The 21845-nt window shown below is 33.5% G+C and overlaps 1 protein-coding gene across 1 annotated transcript in view; it reads right to left on the bottom strand.

Moving 5' to 3' along the window:
- TMPRSS15 (transmembrane serine protease 15) overlaps positions 1–21845 on the bottom strand; it is a 149033-nt gene that overhangs the window by 71051 nt on the left and 56137 nt on the right. Inside the window, exons 12-17 of the mRNA XM_037828832.1 lie at positions 20483–20588; positions 18670–18820; positions 16426–16561; positions 9483–9572; positions 6833–6958; positions 4864–5004 (exon numbers count right to left, since the gene is read on the bottom strand). Of these exons, the coding sequence (XP_037684760.1) occupies positions 4864–5004; positions 6833–6958; positions 9483–9572; positions 16426–16561; positions 18670–18820; positions 20483–20588 (750 nt within the window). The remainder of the gene's footprint in view (positions 1–4863; positions 5005–6832; positions 6959–9482; positions 9573–16425; positions 16562–18669; positions 18821–20482; positions 20589–21845) is intronic.

The raw sequence follows: 21845 nt of genomic DNA, 5'->3' as shown, positions 1-21845 counted from the left end.
AAAAATGAATTCTCAGTTTAATAATTTTACTCTTTTACCAGTGCAGTCAGGCTATGTTTAATTGTAAAAACACATATTAGTTGAATGGAAACAAGTTTAAGTCTCTGAATAAAAATCTGAATGAAGAATGTATAAATATCTGAAACTAACTCAATTCTCTGCTCTAGCCAAAGCTAGTAGGAGTAGATCCTATGTATCCAGAAAAAAAAATATGTCTCTTTCATGTGTTGGATGAAAAAATGCTGAGTGGGGCAAAAGTATCTATTATTTCTGAATTAAATTGAAATTATAAACCCTGAGGATAGGTGGAAATAAGCTCCTTTAAAATTTTCCTTACGTATATAAACTAGACTCATTTTTTGCAATATATAGAAGTTTAATTTTGTTACAAAGTCTTTAATTCAACAATTTTTCACTCTGTGGCCTCTGAAATCTTATTTCTGATAGTTTTATGCCCATGGTAACAGAGGAAAAAAGAAATATTGCTAAGGATTAAATTTTCCCATCTCCTTTTATGACGTCTCCAGTAGTTCTGTTTCATTTAATCAATATATGCTTGGCTTTAAATGGAACTGAATTGATCTCTAAGGCACATGCCACACAATCTGGGGAGGACTTTAAATCCCCTAAATGTAGCCAGTTGCCACTTCTACAGTTGCTTGATAAGCACTACTGAATTCCAAATTAAGATTCTGAGTATCTGAAAAGAGCAGTGAGGGAACATTTTTAGGAAACTGAACAAAATAAATCTCTATTTCATAAACCCTAGTTTAATAGAAATGGCAATGCTAAAAATAGGACGAAGAAAGATAATACAAAAATATACTATATGATTGTTTAATAATTTAATTGAATGTCTTAGAAAGTGTACCTAAAATATTTCAGAAGATGTGAATGAAGTGTAAAAATGCTGAAAGTAATTTATGATACTCCCTTTTATACTTTTTTCTAAAATGACTACCAAACGAGAGCACCAATAAACAGATATTTGTGTCCATTCTCTTTGTCCATTACTAGCTTGATTATCTTCTCTGGCCAATTTCCTGTTTCTGCTGTTTCTTTCCAGTCCTTTGGTATGAATATCTCACATGGAAAAGATTGTGCTGATTTCAACACAATCAATCCATTTTCCACTCCCCAATAGCTATCCCACATCCAGGAGGAATGTGAAATCATAGTCCCAGCATATTCACTAAGTGGTGATGATCATTGAAGATCTTCCATTCTAGCTTTAATCAAGGGAGTTGATTGAAGAATTTATAAACAACATAATAATAGTAACTGAAATCTCATTAAAGGGCAAACCCTATACAATAAATCTGGTATTTCCTTTATGTTGTTAGCAATAGAGCATGCTGTTTTGCTTTATCTTGAATAGAGATTGCTTGTATTGTTTTTCAAATTTTCAAATATTTCTTTCCTGTGGGTATGAACCCATTGTAAAAACCACCTCCTGAATATTCCATATTTAGTTAAAGTGTGCCACAACTGAATGAGGGTAGGTCTTATTCTAGATTACTGGAGGCATTATAAAGAGCCAGAAGCTGGAAGCCAGCACAAAAAGTGGATGAGCAGAAAAGAGCAGATATTGCCACGTGACGGGAAAGCCAGTAAAAACCCAAGGATTGCCAGTAGCCAGCACCAGAATGTACAGACTCTGGGAGCAAGCATGTCTTTCTGTTAGCTTGACTTTGGACCTTTTTCTAGCCTCAAAACTCTTGAGTCAATAAATTTGTTTCGTTTGCAACAACCCGTTGTATGTTGTTTGTGATAGCAGCACAGGCAAACTAAGACAACCAATAACTGTACTTTTGATGGAAAAGATTTGTTGCAATTTTCCTTTTCACAACCTATTCTTTTCTTTCCACTTCTTCCCTCCCTTTTTGTTAATATAATACTTTAATGCATGGATTTAAAGACTTTTTCTCTAAAATTATGTTTCAAGATGCTTTCACTTTTACAGATGTCAAATGCCCAGAGATATCTCAATTGTTTGGATTATGAGTAAATCCACTCCCTTATTAGCTAGAGCTTTCAATTTTTTATCTTAATTGTTTCAATTGGCTTTAATATTTTTTATCCATTTCTTAAAAAATATAATACATATTTCAAAAGTGCTTTCTAAGACATAATTCTTGAAGAAGTCTCAGGAGGCCCTCCTCTCCACCAGAATAGGCATTTGCTTGCTATATTATATGAGAGTTTGCAGACCTGAGCACACAATAGAATTCCCTGTAAATATGGATCATATTGATGGCTATATATTTCTGAAGCAATTTCTCCTAAAATAATTTGGAGATATCATTCCAGCATTTTTAAGTATTTATCATCAAATGACTAAACTATAAAGGTAACTGATTTTTTAAAAATAATTATAATTACTCTGCTTAGGAATTTGTAGAAAAATTATCTTGAAATTTAGAACTTTAAACAGGAAATGTTATAATACTGATCCATGCTTGTTAATTGTTTTTTGGTAGAACATAGTAAGACTTCATGATAATCACTTTAATAAGGTCAAGAAAGTATACAATTGTTTCCATTATACTTTTCACAGATTTAATCTGTTTGTTCTTCTTTGGGAATGCCTATTATTTTCATATTATAGCTTGGTATTGTTTCCTGCTTGTCCATTACACACACTCACATTTTTCATCTCTTTATTCACTGCTTTTTCATTGGTGATCTGTTTCTTTGACTTATTTATCAGTAATATGATGTTTTGGTGTAGCAACTTTTGAGTCTGCCTCTTTGAATAGTTATCCAAATAATCAGAAATCTATGAAGTTTATACCACTAACAAGGACTACTAATTAATTCACAAAGAATAATCTGTTTGTGTCAGTGTTTTAACAGTAATTTCCTCTAGCCAAAGACGACCATAGTTTTCCAAATTCCTTGAGGGGGCACTGTGTTGTCATATTACTTAAATGGAAAGAAATTCAGCAAGAGCTACCTTGAAAATGTATTTTAATTAAGGAAAACTGAGCCATAATTTTCTATATAAAGTTTAAACAATTTAGTGTTTTCTACTATTTTGCAAAATTTTTATTGTATCATTTGCTTAGACAATTAAGTTTGATTAAACAACATACTTCCAAAGACTTTTATCTTGGAAGTACTAAACATAACTAACCAATTTTTCCCAGTCCATGTCCATCACCCATCTACATTTTAAAAATTTCATTGATAATGTCAGGAAACCTAATATTAACATATCAAATCAAATGTTAAATTAAATTGAAGTTAAAATAATCAATATACCACAAAGAGAAAGGAACTTAAATAGTAGATGAAATATTGGCAGGCAAACATAGTTATCATAACAAAATTAGCATCAATAAAATCATCAAGGGACAAAATCAAAGTGACTCAATTCAAAATAGCATTCTGAAAATTGTCTTGATTAATATTTTCCATAGCAGTGATTAAATTATCTTCTGAGTCAGTTTCTTCACATATGTGTGTATATATATATAGGTATACATGTGTGCATGTATTTGTATAAGTCTATTGAGGCATACATATATATAAAACCTATTGATATTTTCATACCAATGTATTTCCTTTTTGCTTCTTAACAGTCATGTCATTTTCTACATTTTCTCCTCTTTTATGTAGTTAATTTATTTTAAGATAAATTCTGATTTTCCTTAGGTATTAAGGTCTTTATTCCTTTTCATGTTTGTTATATCATGTTTCATAAGTCTTAATTTTTTTTCTTGTTTAGTTTGCTAATTGGTTATCTGGATTGATTCTCGCTGTTTGTAAATGACAAGCAGCTACCTACAAATCAGTCAGAAAATGTTGAAGGCCAGGTTAGCTGACTGGGATGCCACTCATTCCAACAAATGTTTTGACTTATATTCAGGGCCAGGAGGTAGACAAGCTATACATACTGCAACTTCCTTATTTGCAGTAAAGTTGAGAGCAGAAAGCTCTTTCTAGAATGTGGTCAAAGGTCCAGGCCAATTGTGAATGGAGAGATGGATATAAACAAAACTTAATTGCCCAGCTGGATTTGGGATTAGATTATAGTCCAGATGAGGATCATCTAGATTTACCTCTTGTTTAGGTATTCAAGCCTCAAAAGACAAACTGACCCAAACCTCTTACAAAAGAGAAAGGTAGATGTAGTAAGTAACATGTGTTCCTTCTACCTGACATATTTGCACCTACAGAAAACCGCTGAGTTTTGTGCAGTAGTATAAGAAAAAATAGAAAAAGAAAAACAATCTGAATGGAGTAGGAAGCTATAAAAACCTCGCTGTAGATTATTGGACATAAAGAATTATGTCTGGGTATTCACGTCCATATATGGATACATAAACACATCCATGGGGAGCAGGCAACAATCTTTTTTATGCTGATTATATCATGAATATATTAAATACAGGGTAAGAAGATTGTGCATGCCAGCAAACATCAGCATCAAATTCACTCATGGTAACAGCTTTATACTGGTTGTTTCTAATAAGTTGAAGATAATTTTTAAAGTTGGATGTTGTTGACATTCAAAAAGCTCACGTTTGTCTCTATGCTGCTCTTTAAAAATGGTCTTCCTTCTTTACAGTACCAAGGACCCCACCTTTCACTTTTAACATGGCCCTCTTTAGGGAACAAAATTTACAACTCTTTATACATCAGAGAATGGAAGCAGATCTGCTGGAAACTTTGTGGATTCCTGCTACTCGGTAGTGGTTATACAGATGTAAAGGAAGGAAGAAAAATTTCCTTAAAAAGAGGAAGAATGAGTGTCTTAGAATACAAACACTTGAAATCTTGGCTGGCCTTGAAATCCTATATACCTCTATAGTTTCTCTCAAAATTTACCATGCAATATGCAATCCTGAATGTGCTTACCTGGAATCCCCAAGTGATAGCCAGTAGTGAAGTTTGCTTTAAAACCCCCTTTTGCCACCTCGCTGTCGGTGATGAAAAGTACAGTCATTCTGTTAGTGCTAGAGAACACGTCCTTTACAGATCCAGACCCTGTATACACAGCTGATTCAAAGGAAAACAAGATAATCAGTGAGATGATCCTTTGTATCCAGAAGGAAATACAACCCTTATCTCATTTCAAACTTTTCGATGTAGGACTACATGCAACATGGCTCAGAAAGCAGCCACATGTAAATATATGTGTTCTGTTACATTTTGGACACTGCTTCTATGAAGTCAACTTTACTATTGAGATTTTCAATACTACCTGAAGTTCTTGCAGCTTTATAATTTAATTATGAATTACTCGTAAAGTCTTTGGCTTAACACCACTACTATTCAGAGCTTATGTTATCCCAGAGAAACAGATATTTTCCTGACTTAAAGACCTTTATAAAATAATGGAGATTATAGTCACCCTTAGAAAATTTTTGTCCAAATTTATTTACTATTTTTTTTTGTGAGTTAAACAATCAACTTAATCTGAAGGATGGATTAATTACAGACAGAATAATATAAAGCCACGTGGTGGTTTTCAAATTTTTTCCCACTGATCTATTGGCTTTGGGAGTTTTATAAACATTGAATCACAGTTTACTACACAATAAAGGCTTAAGTTAATTTAAAAAATGTATTCATTTAAAAAAAGTTTTCTATATTAAAATCTCTGAAAGCAATACTGCTTCAAAAGAACTTCTTGACTACAAATTTGAAAACCATGGATTAAGAAATCCTTTCAAAATTTTTATTTACTTTTGAATGATTTACAGAAATATTAAGAGGAGAAATGATGGAAAGTGAGTTTTCTCACATAATGAGAACACCAAAATTTTTTCCCAAGGAAAATATAACCTGAAAATAGGAAAACAGCTCAAAATATGTTTATAAATGTATATATAAAAACTAACTTTGAGGTTCCCCAGTTCTTTCTTGTTCCTAGCCCACAAGAAATTTCCATTATTTAACTTATTTGTTCTATATGTGGCTATCAAAATATTTTCACGGGAAGTTTGAATGCTGGAACTTTTTGGGATTTTGCTGAAGAAACGTACAAAAGAAGTGATAGATCGCATATGGCTGGGAAATCCTCTCCATAATCCTGCTGCCCTTTTATGGGCTAGAGGAAGTTCCTTCTGGAGTTTTCATTAATTGGCTGCAGCATTAATGTGATTACATTTTCATAGCTAACAGGTCAGATTTTGTAAGAAATTACTGATATTAGTCCAAAACACAGTTAGATAAAACAGTTTTAGTTGTACAGAACATTGTTCATGCATTCCAGCTAACTATTCAAGCATTATCATAATTTGATATATGACTTACAAAAAGACACTGCTTTCTTAAAAATGGATTACTAGTTAAATAATGTATTACCTTTTATATTTGTGTGATAGTTTTTAAGCATGTTTAACATGTATTTCCAGATCTAGGAACAAAAATTCCCGTCTCTGAAGGAGTAAACTTTTTTTTCCTGTGTTCATTACGAAAATTAATAATCAGTAGATGATAGGGAAAAATCAACTTTGGCCAATTTTTAAAATCATTCTTAGAAACCTATATATAAGCAGCTAGTACTTGAGACATAACTAACCAAATAAGAATTAAATGCAAAATGAAAATCATTATAAAAATTTTGCACATGAAACCAATAATTTTTTGTTAGTTTAAAATGACATAGAAACAGATTTAATAGGTATCTGTGGGTACCAGATGTACAATAATCAATGGGAACTGCATAACAATGTCCTTAGTTCACAGTCTCCAAGACCTATTGCTTACTGTAGTGAATTAATACAAGCAGGTAAAAATCAATGAATCAAAAATATTAATCCTGGTTTGTGGAGATGCTCAAGAATAATTTTAGTTGAAGTCAACAAACTGTAGGACTTACCTAGGAGCAAGGAATCATCTCCTCTACCATCTCTGATTTCAACTACATCTGCAATATTTTCTAAGTCAAATTCTTGAAAATGAAGTTGTATATTCTTTCCCTCTTGTGCATTTAAATTCCAAACACCTTAAAAGTAATAAATAACAACACAGTTTAGAACATACTTCTTTTGATTTCTCCTAATATTTTCACTCTTGGGAATTTTGGTTTATGTTCAAGATTTTTTCCCATTTCATGAAAACCCAAGCTGTTATTTTTATCAAGAAATATACTGGTTTAGTCAAGAATATTGTTAGCAAATTTCAATTAAATTAGAAATAATTTGCTGTAATTGAATTTATTTTATTTTACTTAAAATGCAATACTTTAATGTAAACTTGAATATGGCCTTTTACAACTGCAACAGAAAATGTATGAATATCAAAAGATATTAATATTTGAGTTCCATTTATTTTATTTTCCATGATCAAATTTAGCTGAAAATTAAATGATTAAAACACAATTTGCAGGGCAAATAAATTTTAATATCTCTTTAAATATTCTTTGCATTTATTTATACACAGAGTGTATTGGCATCTCTGTTATTATTTGAAAAATAAAACAAAATGACTAGAATTAGCATCAGTTAAGTGCCCCTTGTTCTTAATTGATCCCTTAAATGTTTTAGTTTTCAGGTTCTGTCCTCAGCCCCATTCTCATTCAATATGAAAGTTGTCTTCCACTCTTATGAATACATATTCATTTGTATAATTCTGACTCCCAAGTCCTTATTTTCTGCATTTTTGAGAAGTAGATATATTTATCCAATTATTTACTATTTATCTATATATTCATGTATGTATGGATGTAGGCATCTCAAACTAAACATGCTCTAAGGAGAACATAGCATCATCCCTTTCCCAAACTCACCCCTTCTTATTTTTCCTATCTAAGTGAAGGGCACCATCAATCATTTACTCATAGTTGTTTACACCAGAAAAACTCAGCATTTTCCTTGATCTCCTTTCTCTTACCACATTTAATCATGACCAAGGCTTGACATTATTTCCTCCCACGTCCCGTGAATCCATTTACTTCTCAACCTCCATTACCACTACTGGAGCTCAAGCCACTGTCATTTATCATCTCCTAATTGTTGTTGTGAATGGCTCTCTCCCTTATCATCTATCTCTGATACTACAGCTAGAAAGATTATCTAAAATGTAGGCCTGAGTTTATCACTATTTTCCTGTAAACTGTTCAAAGCCTCCCCCTTGTTCTCAAAATAAACTCCAAATTGTTCAACAGGGTTCAAAACTCTTTCACATCTCCAATTCCACCTGTTAGCATTACTTAATATTGCCCTTAGTTTGGAGATTCATGAAAAAATCAGGATCTGCTTCTTCTGTATCTTTGCATGCTAAGTATCTCTCTATGACCTTTCACAGACTTTTCCTTGACACTTATAATGATACTTTGGACATTTGCGTGCCTTACAACTTACCTGCATCCCCCTCTAGACTTAGCTGTGTTTATTTCCTCTGTGCTTACTTCAGTACCTAACCAAAAAAATGGGTGCTCAACAAATATTTGTTGAATAAATCAATAAAATTAATGTTTCTTCAAATTATTGTTTTAATGTTCTACCACCCTTTGGATTTTGTAGATCATTACTTTGTACAAATGACGTGTTTAAAAGACATGTTTAATGTTCAGTAGAAATGATACTTTCTGTTTCCTCATATAAGACAATTAGTTTAATAGTTGTTTACTTTCTTGGATCAGTTATAACCCTGTAATACTGACCCTATTTCCCTGTGAAAGTGATTCTTATCTCTGGGTCATTTGAAGGTAGAAAAATTGGCATTTTTTAACAACATATTTTTTCACTGTCATTGAGGCATTTCTTTGACTGGCAAAATTCTCCATTTAGGTGAATGTTCCTAACCAGGAATTGCCATTGGAAGAAAAAGTGTTTCCCCACCATAGAGGAACTGAAGTGGAATCTTTGCAGGAAGTGCTGGACAATCTACATATTTAACACAATTCTAATGCAGCTTTAATGAGTTTCTCTGGTTAAAACATTGTCCTAGAGACAGCTATTGCACAGGTTTAGCCAACTATTCTCTCCAGACTTCGATTCTGTAGTGATCTTTCTTATTTCAACTTTTATAGTGGGAATTTTATTGCATTACTCTGGCTGTTTTATTGACTCTAGCCTGTATCTACAAGAGGCATGGATTTCACAATTGATTCTTTACTTTTTGCCTTTTCCACCTACTTTACTCTATGGAATTACTAACTCATTATATACACTATAGACATTATATGAATAAAATGGAGAGTAGTATCTGGACTAAGACTGGCTCTCACTTACTGGTTTTATTCAAATGCTTAACTTGAGAATAATTAGTAGCAACTGCCAACAATTATTGTGAAAATTGACTGAAGCAATGACTATTAATCACTTGCACAGTGCCTGGCATGAAATAAATGCTAAAAATGTTGTTATTGTTTTGTTCTCATTATCAACATTAAGCAGTCTCATGTATTTGTTAGGTGTACCCATCCATGTTTGACAAATTTATAATTTATTTTGGTGTGGCAAAGTGGGAGATTCAGTGGTGATATATACATTTATTTCTGATGACCTGGAAAGTAAATGACTCACAGAAAGCCTGGTTAGGGTATTTGTTTGGAAAGTTCGTAGAACTGAATGTGGTATTTGGCTCCCACAGATCAAAAGGTCCTCCACAGTCCGCTGAAAAGGAAAGTAGTGAAAAATCATTAGTAACCCAATATTAATCCCAGAGAGAAAATACTATATACCAGCAAATTTCCAATTACTTTCCTTGGAATACCAGTTATGACAGATACATTTTGCAGGGAAAACTTTCCAGCATACATAAGGCAAAAAAAAAAAAAAAAAAAAAAAGGCAAACTGAAAAACTTCTAAAAAACTTTAATATTCTTATGTTTGTGCAACATTTCCCAAAATCATTTGAACAAGGTAATTTTCCCCCAAATATCTTTTAGAAATAGGCTTCATGAAATAAGGCATTGGACTCCCTGCTATAGAGCAAGTAACGAATATTTACAATAGAACAAATCCTATACCTGCCTCTATTTATGAGAAAAGCTAGTAAACCTAGTAAATCACTAGTCCTATTATTGAATTCTTCCTACCACTCCTGTTTTTTTTGGAGGAGGGCACATTACATTCCTGTGTATTGGGGCACTTTGTGGAAGGGCTAAAAATGAAAACTCTACTTTCTTAACAATTGGCCTGGACTGATCTTGTTCCCAGTGGCATCCAGAGGTCACATTGGGACTGAGTTCAATGCAAATTTATTAGAAAAATCAAGCACATATCTCCCATCTCCAAGTATGACTCATTAGGCAGGTAGATTAATTTTACGGCATTCTTAACACACTTTATGTTTATCTTGTTTCTTAGAAGCATATTCTAAAGTAACATAAACATTCACTTAATTTAAGTATTATATTTCTATCTTATTCTATCTTATTCTTAATACTATTACTACACTTAAGAATAAGATATGAAGAGCAAAAGTAATACAATTTGAAGAATATAAAAAACTGTGATAAATATATTTTTCCTCTTATTAAAAGCAGATGATACTGGAGTTATTTCCCCCTCAAACAAGCTAGGAATCAGATTATAAAAGGGATAATTTACTGACACTCCACTTTAGTTCCTCTTTTATGTGTTATCTGCCCTTTTACTGTACATCCTTTGAAATCCATGTGCATCTTCTACATTTGTATGTAACAAGGCTCCTACATTTTGATTTTATGATGTCCACAATAGGTCAGAGAGGCAGTTGCTGGATATGCCACTGCCAACTTATGCTCTTCTATAAGGAGGTAGGGCATGGGCTGCTTCATATGACCTCCTGGGCCACAATTGTCTGCATCCAGATGAGCTCTTACAGCTTAGCAACAATAATGAAACCTCTTACAAAACCTTATGGTTTGCAAAGTGTTCTCATGCATACTGTCTCATCTGGAAAGAGAATACAGTGTAGTAAAAAAAAGATGTGTTGGAGCTAGTGGATTAAATTAAAGTGTGGGTCTGAGCTAGTTAGTTAATCTTTCTGAGACATGGTTTTCACATACATAAAATCTGAGGATTGGAGATATCCATTTACTTGCCAAGGCTACATATTCACTTAGTGTCAGAGTCAAGACTTCAACCCAGTTAATCTCAAGCCGATCCCACCATGTGTTACTTTCTCCCAATAGGTGGATTATACTCTGAATCACTTCTGTCATCTAGTCCAAGCCATAAGCAGGCTTTAGACTGAGTTCTGATAAGTGGAACTTGATGGTTGCATGACAAAGAGGAGGGTGATGGGATCATGGGCTTAAGCATTGACAAATAAGGTCAATGACAGATCAATCTAGAAGGAAGAAAGCTGTTTACAACAGGGTGCTGAGAAAGCCATTTGCAACAAACAAAGATGGGTAAAGGGGAATAAGGACAGATACTCTACTGAAAATGATTAAATGAGGGATGAGGGATGAGGGAATGAGGGACGAAACTGTATTCTACCACAGAAGCTGTTCTTCTGGGCGATTGCTTTCCTTGATCATATAATTGATGGTCTTGCATAAATTTCTGAAAAGGAATGACCACAGAGCCCCCATCCCCACATACATACAACTTATTTAATTTTAAAAATCCCCAACTACCATAAAATGCTTTTTTCATTCCTCAGTAATAGGGGAAATAATAATTTCAGAGACAAAATAACACTGCAGACTGAAGACTGAAGGTGGCCAACTCCTCCTATTTTACAAATTTAGCCATGGCCAATGTGACCAATAATGGATTCCCCATACCCTACTTTTATTCATTTTCTCTTCAAGGAATAGAAAAATTTTAAAATCTCTGATTACTAATATGGTAAATAGCCTACATTTGGAGAATGCGTTGAATGTTCATATTACTGAACACTTAACATAATATTATATATAAAGAGGAGTGGGTAGGACTTTAATAAATACACAACCAGAACTAAAATGTTGTCAGGTATAATCATTAAGCCTGTCAATGCCAGCAGTTTACTTGGCATTTCTCTACTAATCAGAAGTTTGGAAAATCAATCTCTTTAAAATACTTAACAAGTACTTTTTAAAAAGCATTTCAAATATAATTTCATATCAAATAACTGACCAGTAAAATATGTCTGATTCTTGGCCTGATTAGATGCATCAGTTACTCTCTGTATATAAATGACTAGAAGGAATTGGCAAAAGCACTCTAAGCCGTTCTAAATGGAATGGCACAATTTATCTTAATGGTGATGATGCTAAAGTGGAGACATAGCATGCACTTCTTAATAGAGGAGGCAAAGTCTCATGAAATGGAATTCTGGATATCATAGTCATGCTGTCATTAGATAAACCAGCCCTGGCAGAGAACAAGAGTGAAATAGCCTGTCTGGTACAGGGTGTTCTATTCCCTTATAGCTGTTAGCCTTGTTCACCCCTTTTCCTTTTCTTGAAGTTGTTCTCGCAAAGATTTACATCCTAATTAATTTCTTACTATGCCAACAGGGACTTTCACTATAGACGGTATATAAATAACATGCAGTATTCTGCAAGGTGGTTGTCATGAACAGTTAGTTTGCTTGAAGCATGCCATTTTTAATGCATGCATAAGCATTTGAAGTCCATGGCATATGTGTCAATTTGGAGGTGTTAACTGTGGGATAGAAAGGAGGAGAGCCCAGCTTTCACTCACAAAAAAGCATTCAATTTAAAGATACTTACAATAGAATAAGTAACGATGGCAATTGTGACTTGAGATTAAGAATATGGTAAAAAACATTTCTTTGATTCTGGCTCATGTGAGTGGAAATGATAACTTTAGCCTGAGAAAAAATGTCTCACATTCATGTTTGACATTTGGTCAAACAAGTCCTTCAGTATTTAGATAAAGCTTTAAACTTTCAGGTTATAACGCAAAATGAAATCTCCCATGCAGTTTATATATCAAAACTGATATTTCCATTGCTATGTGTTAGAGTGACCATCTGTGATGTAAATACTTTTATTTAAGTTTATGAAAATAAAGCTCAAATTTATCATTCCCTGTTGTTTAAATTTTATTTGTAACTAATGGAATCCAGCCAATAATATCTCTAATGAACTATTATGAGTTTTAAAGGCAAAAATAATAAAAGAAAATAGAACAGAGAAAATCACATTGATACAGGAGCAAATGTTTGCTGTTAATATCAAATCTGTTAGGGGTTTGACTATCAAGTCATACTAATGATATGGAAAGCAAGCAGCCCTGGTGGAATATTGCTGTCAATTACAACAGAGGAAGGTAGGGTAATGATTTATTCCTAAATGAAGAACAGGATTAGATTCTTTAGACCTACATATAATGCCATGTCTACAATAGCTTTCTAAATGGATTTTCATTTTGTGTTTGGAAATTGGAAATTGGAAATGGCATTATTAATGATGAAAGAGAACAAAGCTGTGTGGAAATCAAAAGCTATAACTATAGTTTTTCCTTTTTACCTTATAGTGTGAATAGCTCCAGAAACAAGTCTGAGGCCTGTGATGTGGATTTATTTTTTTATACACACCTGTTCTGTCATGAATCTTCAAAATTGTGTTTTAAATTGGCATATTTGTGTAATGGAATTTTTACTGTTTTAAAGTGGTCTCAACACAATCCCCACCTTTAAATTAATCCATGCCAATGTCAAAGGTCAGCAATCATAGAGCTGATGCAGCACCAAGCGAGTGAAGTCATAAAATGGAAGAATTCCTGCAGTTGTAAAAACTGAACTCATGTTTCCCAAGACTAGATGCAATGTGGCTCTCTGGGAAGGAGGGAGGAAGCTGAGTCTTACTATTCAGTTACTTGTCTGGGATTATTTTCTTATTTAAATGTTCTATAAAGAGCCAAAGAAAGGCTATTAGCCAGTCAGCCATGGTTTCCTTTTATCTCTGCTTAAACAAATCAGTGATCTGGAACCAGAAAATCTCTGCTCAAATACAAATTTCACTGAACAAATTGGAAATGGAATAGAATGAAATTGTTCAGAATCCTTTTGATAGTAATTAACATTTTCAGCTGTTCTAAATATTGCTCTGAAGTGAACCATTTGAAAACTGGAACAAAAATACTCTGGGAAAATTATGAAGTTTATGTTTTAAAATCAGATGAGTTATTCTATCACTATAATTCCTCTATTGCTAAAATATGCAGGGATACCAAGCTTCCTTGACAGAGATACTATTTTTTCTTTTTCTAATTAGAATAGATATGAGGAATGAATGTTTCACATAGATAAAGTTTTAACATGGCAAACCATATTTAAAGTTTTAAATGAATATTACGTGAAAATTTATCTCAAATTTTCTATTTTAGCTAATTATGAGATTATGCTATTTTTTAATATTGAGCCTATGAAATGATGTTTTTCTTCTTGACCACTTACAGATGGTCAAAAAGGGTTACAGAAGAAAAGCTATTGTCTTAAATGATTGCATTATCAAACCAGCATACATTGCTAATATTCAGTATTTATAGAAATTATTTGTCCAACCAGCAATGAGTTCAATGATTCTAAATGTGCTCTTTGCTTAAAAATATTCTATTTAATGGGCAGGTAGTTTGTGGCACTCCTCACAGAATGGAATGAGACAATTATTTTTAAACAACTCCACAAAGCCTCACATTATTGCATTCATGTTGGTAGTTTTTCATACTTTGCTATCATTTCTAAGCCTTATTTTCAGTGCCAAGATTTTGCTTGAAAAAAATATCTGTGGCACCAAATCAAAACACAACAAGGTGTACACACATACACACACACACACACAAACACACAGGCAGAGAAAGAGAGAAAAGAAAAGCTTACTTTATATATTAAAGTATTTATTGAGCTCCTATTTATGTGTTAATAATCAGTCAGACACTCATGAAACAAAAGTGAATTAGACCCAGAGTTTGGTGTCAAGAAATTCACGTGTTTGCCATAATTTTTTGGCCAATATTATCACAATGAGAATGTACCGTACTTTCCTGTTTTTGCTTCAATTTTGTAAGTGTGATTAGGTTTCTTTATCTTATTTCTTCCTTAAAGCTTTCTCCAGCTCACACTCTTCTCTGTCATTTATTCTCTCATGTTTTACTTTTAGAGGGTATGTAATTTATATAGCTTTAGATATTTATATACATATTTATGTATCAATGGTTATCTCTACATATTATATTTCTTATGCAGTACAATGCACATAGCAGATATTTATAAAATTTGAATAAACGTTTGAAATATTGAGGAATTTATGTATAACCCATAAAAGCATCTAAACATGATAATACACAAGATGGTAAAAGTGCACATTCACTATAGTTCCATGGGACCAGTATGGTGGGATAATGGCTGTTCTCATGTTAATGGCAGCTCAGTTGTTAAATGTTCTCAAACACAAGTCATTTATCTTTAGAGCCTCTAGTTGTTAAGCCACTCATTTGAAATTTTTTTTTTTTTAAACAGACTAAAAGCAGGAAATACATATATATTTTTGGAAGTAAAACAAAATTTGGATAGGCTCACCAAATAGATTTGCTGATGTTAATGTAGGAAGTATTTCAAGTGATCTTGGAAAGAAACGGGAAATTTAAAAAAGTGCTGTTTGTGGACTCAAATCCATATGGTTTGACAAAAGCAAATTGTAGACCTAGATCAGCTTCCCATCACTACCCTACAAAGACTATAGAGATGTTTTTGCTTCAAAACTACAATGCAGTGAAAACATCCCAATCAAGAGGCAATGGGTGCTCGATATTGTTTAACATTATGTGTGGATTTTTGTTATCTTTCAAATCCCATAGTTTGAGAATGGTATATAGTGTTTGTCCCCTTTGACATGAATAAGGTGAATGATAACATCCCTTTCCCTCTGAAACGTCATGTTTCCAACTTAACTTAAGAGAACAGGTCAACATAGACTCCATTTTTTTCTTTAAGTGTGAAGAACCCATAGGGCACCAGAAATCTTTATCACTGCTCAGCTGCAACACATTAGTGGCTTAGTGAAGGGAAGGTATTGTAAAGCCTTCCAAAGGCACCATTTCAGGAAAAAAAAAATAGCGTGATCTATGCCTGTATTTTCAAAGGCCAGACTCAACTATTTAAATTATTCTGAAAAGATGTTTGGAAGGTTTTAAGCTTCATCAAATTCCTCTTGAGATCTGAAAATCATTCCTCAAGAAAGCTATGAAAACCTCAAGGCTTCTTCCCAAAAGACTAGTCAATGAAGCATGGGTTCATACTGCAGTGAAAACAAAATGGAAATCAGCATATTCATTAGTTCCAAAAAGAAAAGAGCACTAAAATTATTATAAATATGATGCAGAACAAAATACTAGGTGATTTTCATTGTCAGTTTATGCATAAAATTTCTGCTAGCCTCCATTTTACTGACATTTTAAAGTTTTTGTTTTTCAGTGAAAAAAATATGTTAGTCTGAGATAGCAAGGGAAAAAAAAAGCCCAAACAAGACATATCTGAAAACGTTAATGACTTAATAAGGGACAATACTCTCAGGCTACTTACTAGGAAGTTCTGGTGGAGGAGTTGGGACCAAAGTTGGTTCTGGATAAAGACTCATATTGCAAATTCCATATGTTAGGCTAATGTCATCCAATGCTATATCACTCAGTAACTGATTTGTAAAAGCATTAAAAGCAACCTGTAAATCAGAGAGGTATATGAAATGATTCCAGTCAAACCTTCTCTGACTTGATTATTCTTCTGGAGAGCAAAAACTGGCTCTCTCCAAATGTAGATGACCAGTAATTGCATAGTGAAACATTGACGGATCATGTTTTTATAAGTTCCTCCTACTTAACACAGCTCCCTTACTATGTGTCCCCACTGGTCTAAATTTTCACTAGTGTCCTCCCTCTGAATTAGGCATTATTGTCGGGATCTCAATCTCTCTCTCTCTTTTTGGAGTGATACTCCAAAGTAGTCTCTATTTTACTCTGTTGTACTCAAATATTATACTTTATTTTACTCAAAGTCATACTCTACTCTGTAATACACATATTATTGGGCAGGGAGAAGAACTTTCACCTAGATCTTTCCCCACAACAACATTAGACATCCAGATAGCTGTCTGCCTGATTAGGGCATACAAAGCCTGAAGATAAGACACATGGGAGAAGGGAAGAAGAGAAAGCTATGAGTATAATATGGTCATTCAAATCAGCTGGTCATGGCCATAATTCACCTAGGGTGCTGGTATGGGAGACTGTATATAGATGCTGATCCAGAAGATACAGATGCAGAATTGTAAGAAAGGTCTTAGTCAGATGGAGCATATTAGGATCTCAAGGACAATGAGTATTTTTAGCTGGACTTTCCTGTATCCTCTCCTCTGTAGAAAAGGAGAGATGTAAACTGAATACCTGCCACGTACTAATTGTTCTGCTAGGCACTTTGTAGACATTATGTCATTTGATATTTTCAGTACTATTATACAGTCATCTGTTCATTCATTCCATCTACTGCATGCTAAATATGATTCTAAATGGGTATTATTTTCTTCCTTTCACATATCAGCAAATTGAATTTCAAAGAGACTGCAGTGACTTTGCTCACGTGGCAAAGCAAAGATGGAAACATTTGTAGAATTCAACACTCTCACACTGACTGATCAGCTAACTGAAAATGTGGATTCCGCTTCGTTTTTTTTTAAAAAATGCTCAGAGTTGAGTCACATCTGAGCACTGCAATACTTATGTACTCATTCTTGCCAGCTCTCTGTTCTCTTAATGTTTCATTTTCCCTTACTTCATCCCTTTCAATAATCAAGAAAAAAAGTTGGAGAAGAAAACTTTGTAGAAAAAAGTCATGGGATCAGAAAGAAGAAAAAGTAAAAAGGAAGGGTGGTGATGGTTACACAACTGTAAGATGGTACCATGGGCAATTGATTGCACACTTTGGATCTTGGGATAGTTGTATGGTATGTGAACAATCTCAGTAAAAAAAATGAAAAAAAAAAAAGGAAGGGAAGTAAAGAGAGAAAGATGAGAGGAACACAGCAGAGGGCCATTGGCTATTGCCTGCCTTACACCAACTCATGGGGGAGAAACTGAAGGCTTTGCTGATGACAATGCCTGTCTAAATATATGTCCTCTGAAAGTGAGACTCTCTTGTCTGAAATTAGCCAATTAAAATATTGTTAATTTGGTCAAATTATCATCCTCTATTATCTTATAGTTTAATTGCAAACACCCTTAGGAAGGGAATACACTATATGCTGTTATCTGAAAAATTAATTCACTTAATGTGAAATAAATGATCAGAGACTTCCCAAATGACACAGCTCATAGAATTTGTTTCTAAAGGAAAGATGTGGGTATTAAGTTAGAGAAGGGCTGGTTTGGGGGATACTGATGGGGTTGGAGGTGCTAAAAGGAAAGGATGATTCTCTAGAAAAGTGAAGGGCAGACCTGGGTGATGTCTGTGAAATGCTGGACACTCTAGGCAAGCAGGGGACATGGAAAGAAACAGTGGTCTTTGGTACAAAGTTGCTGGAGAAAGCTGAAATACCCTAAAAAGTAACTGAACTTTTATGGCCCAGTATAAGTAGTACTTTACATGTGGTATATTGTTCCTCAATAAGTGTTTTTTAATGTCAATGAATAAATGAAAATAAAGTACTCAAGATAAAAAAAGAGGTAGATGAGGAAAGTAGAGAAAGTGACTTGACTTTTTGCAGAAAATAAATCAGTATTACCCTAAAAAGAATACAAACACATAATTATGAAAATTGAACAGTGTTTTGCCAACCTTAAATTCCACTGTTTCATTTAATGTTACTTGTCCATAATTCCAATTCTTTCCATAATTTCCTTCCTTTTTGAAAATTGTCTTCTCCATGTTTTGGTCACTGCTGATATTAATGCTTAATTGATAGACATTTTGACCATACATACAATACCTAGTTCAGAAACAAGCAAATAAAAAAATTATTGGATTCCTACAATATCAGAATAATGCAGAATTAGAATCAATAGTATTAGTGAGCAAAATAAAATCAAAAATCAATAATGAACACCTGTTCTCCTTTGGATAAATGGAGGTAGTTGGCAGGCAAGACGGATGCAAATTTGCTTTATGAAATCAAGTATGTTAAGTAAAAACTTCAAGAATTTGAAAACAAAAAAAATGAACTTTGAGAATATACTCCAACATCCCAAAAATATTTGGCAGCTTTATTGAAGCAACTGCAAGCTTGCAAATGGTTTGCCAAATGCAAGGTAATTTTGTCATTTCATGGAATTTATGTGCAAAGTCCCATAATTGATGAAGACGCTGAAGGACACATTCAAAGAGGGAGTCATTTGGGATTCTACTTCTCATTTATGTGCCCAGTTACAACATGATGTGCACAGTTACAGCATTGCGTATCCACCCCTAACTTTTAAACTTATGATATGACTATATTTTCTATTAACTCACCAAACTTATCAAAGGAGGGTGTATGTGGTAAGAGGATCAAGAAATAAAGAAAGCGAGGGGTGAAGGGAGATAGTTTCTATGAATAATTGCATAATTATCCTCATTTTTCTCTAGCCCTTCTCAGATATTATTCTAATATGTTAGGTCAATGGCAAGGCATGTTATATCTTTTTTTGTGTGTGTTTTATTTCACTTAAATTTTCACAGGTAGAGAGTTAGAGTGTACTTTGGCAAGTATGCTAGAAAAGAAAATCTTGTTGCAAACATGCATTCTCTTTGGAATTTCTCTAGTCCAACTTTAATTTGATAGCAAAAGGATATCCAAGAAAAGTTAGAGAATCTATCATTCAATAATTTCATCAAATAATTGTTCGTAAAAATCTACTATCTTATTCCTAGGCATTCATTGCAGCAGAACTTTCTGGAAATTCATCTACTCTTTCTTTTCCCCTCTAGCCTTCAGAAAAAGATGTAGGTATATCTTCTTAAGTCCCCCAAATCCTTTTTACCTAATTCCTGATTATCCTGCTGTAAAAACAAGTAAAATAGTATAAAGACCATCTTTTGTGTTAAAGTAAATGGTTTATTCCTAATAAATATGTCAAAGTTTGCACAATAGGTTTAGTTTTGTGTCTTACTATTTCTTACTAATCAATTACTCTGAGATTCTAAACAAAATAAAACAAAACAAAACTTAGAGCCCAGGCACATCAAATAACTTTGTCAACATATTTGCCTTGGAATCACCTTTTACCCTCTGTGTGCTTTTGTTTATTTGTTGTTGTTTTTGTTATTTTTAAATTGCATAATTTCCGTGTTCCACAGCAGTCACTCAGACATTCTGCTGTTTCTCCCCCACTCCCCACCAAAGCCTGCTGTTCTTACACAAAGAAAGAAATTGGAGATAAACCTGAATCTTACTTTGGACTGCTGGAGATCCTTCTAAATTTTTACTGTCTTTGAAATATCCCTTTTACCCTGGGCATGAGAATTGCAGGAGAAGAGGAAGGGAGTCTACCAGAATTTTGCAATTTCATCAATAGGGCGTGCATGCATCCAAACTTCAGAAAACATCTGAACCAGGCAACTTGAAAAGGGCAATATTATCATTGAATATGTTTAGCATATTTCTACAACATACCAGAAACTAAGGCATACTGGTTCCAAAGTGGGGTCTAAAGGGAGACTTAGAAGACCCACTCTTTCTCTTCTCCATCCTGGCATAATTGGGGTAGAAATGTAAAATCCTGCAGAAATAACAAAAAAAGAAAGTACTTTGCTTAAGTATTAGCATTTTCATTGTATGGGATATATCTTTCATTAAGCAGGAAAAAGAAGGCTTCAAAGTGAAAATATGAGGAAAACGTTTACATATAGTGGAAAGGATATTAGTCTCAAGCTCTGAAGGCAGCAACTCTGCCACAACAAATTGTTATTTAGGAAAATCATTTATCAGCTCTGTGCTTCCCAATTTATAAAACGAGAACTTTGAACTAGGACTCCACTACTAACATATTTAATCTTTCTTATCTTAGGTCTGCATGACTGTTTCATTATATTATCACATCTAAATACCAGTTTAATTTCAATTTAGTAAATATTTTGATTGATACACTTCTTTAGTGTCAATCAGTACATGAAGATATTTGAGCATGCTAATGAACCAACTTACAATATTTACAAGTATTTAAATATAAATTTAAAGGCAAAGTTAAGAGTTCCAAAGACCTTCAGTTTTACATTTCATTGACTATTCTGCATTTCTCTAAATAAGAAGTTACCTGATTTTATAACGGTTTCATCTTCCATATTTCTTTGAATGATAGCTAATCATATCACAGAGGAACAGGAAGCATGCTAATCCATATAAAAGCTTTCTAAATGGCTCACTTTGCTGCATAAAGTGCTTTCTGGATTGGGATTCATTATCCCAACCAAAAATTTGAGTCATTTGAAGTGTGGGGGAGGGTTTTGGTGTTGAGAACCATCTTGAATATTTTCTCAGGGAAATTACTGTTTTTATTCTTAGCTTATAGCTCATATATTAAGGGAAGAAGAAGGAACCATGCAACAATAATGATATAATGTACTCAACATCTTTTACTGCCTCTTTATTTCCTATTGAGTCAAATACGAATTCATTCTGATGGTAAAAGACCTTCTGGAGTGTGTCCTTGATAGCATTTTTAAGCCATAGTTCTTATAATTCATTTCTTTCCACACAGCACTTCTATAAAATTATATTATTTTTTATTTCTTTAAACACCAAGACATTTTGTGACTTTTTAAGTCTTTTGTTCCTGGGTTTTTCTTCTGGCCTCACACTTGCCCTTTCATTTGTATTTGTTGACATTCTATAAATTTTTGAGGTCAATTAAATCAAACCGCCGTCTCATTCGGAAAGACTCTCTCAGTCCTCCCAATTGGAAATTACTACTCTTTTGACTTCTCAGCTAGACTTTGTACTTCTCTGATGTCATTTGTATATTCTCTTGTGTATTTTA

The sequence above is a fragment of the Choloepus didactylus genome, chromosome 1 (assembly GCF_015220235.1).
Source record: "Choloepus didactylus isolate mChoDid1 chromosome 1, mChoDid1.pri, whole genome shotgun sequence".
Classification (NCBI taxonomy): Eukaryota; Metazoa; Chordata; class Mammalia; order Pilosa; family Megalonychidae; genus Choloepus; species Choloepus didactylus.
This window is presented reverse-complemented; position numbering and strand designations above follow the sequence as displayed.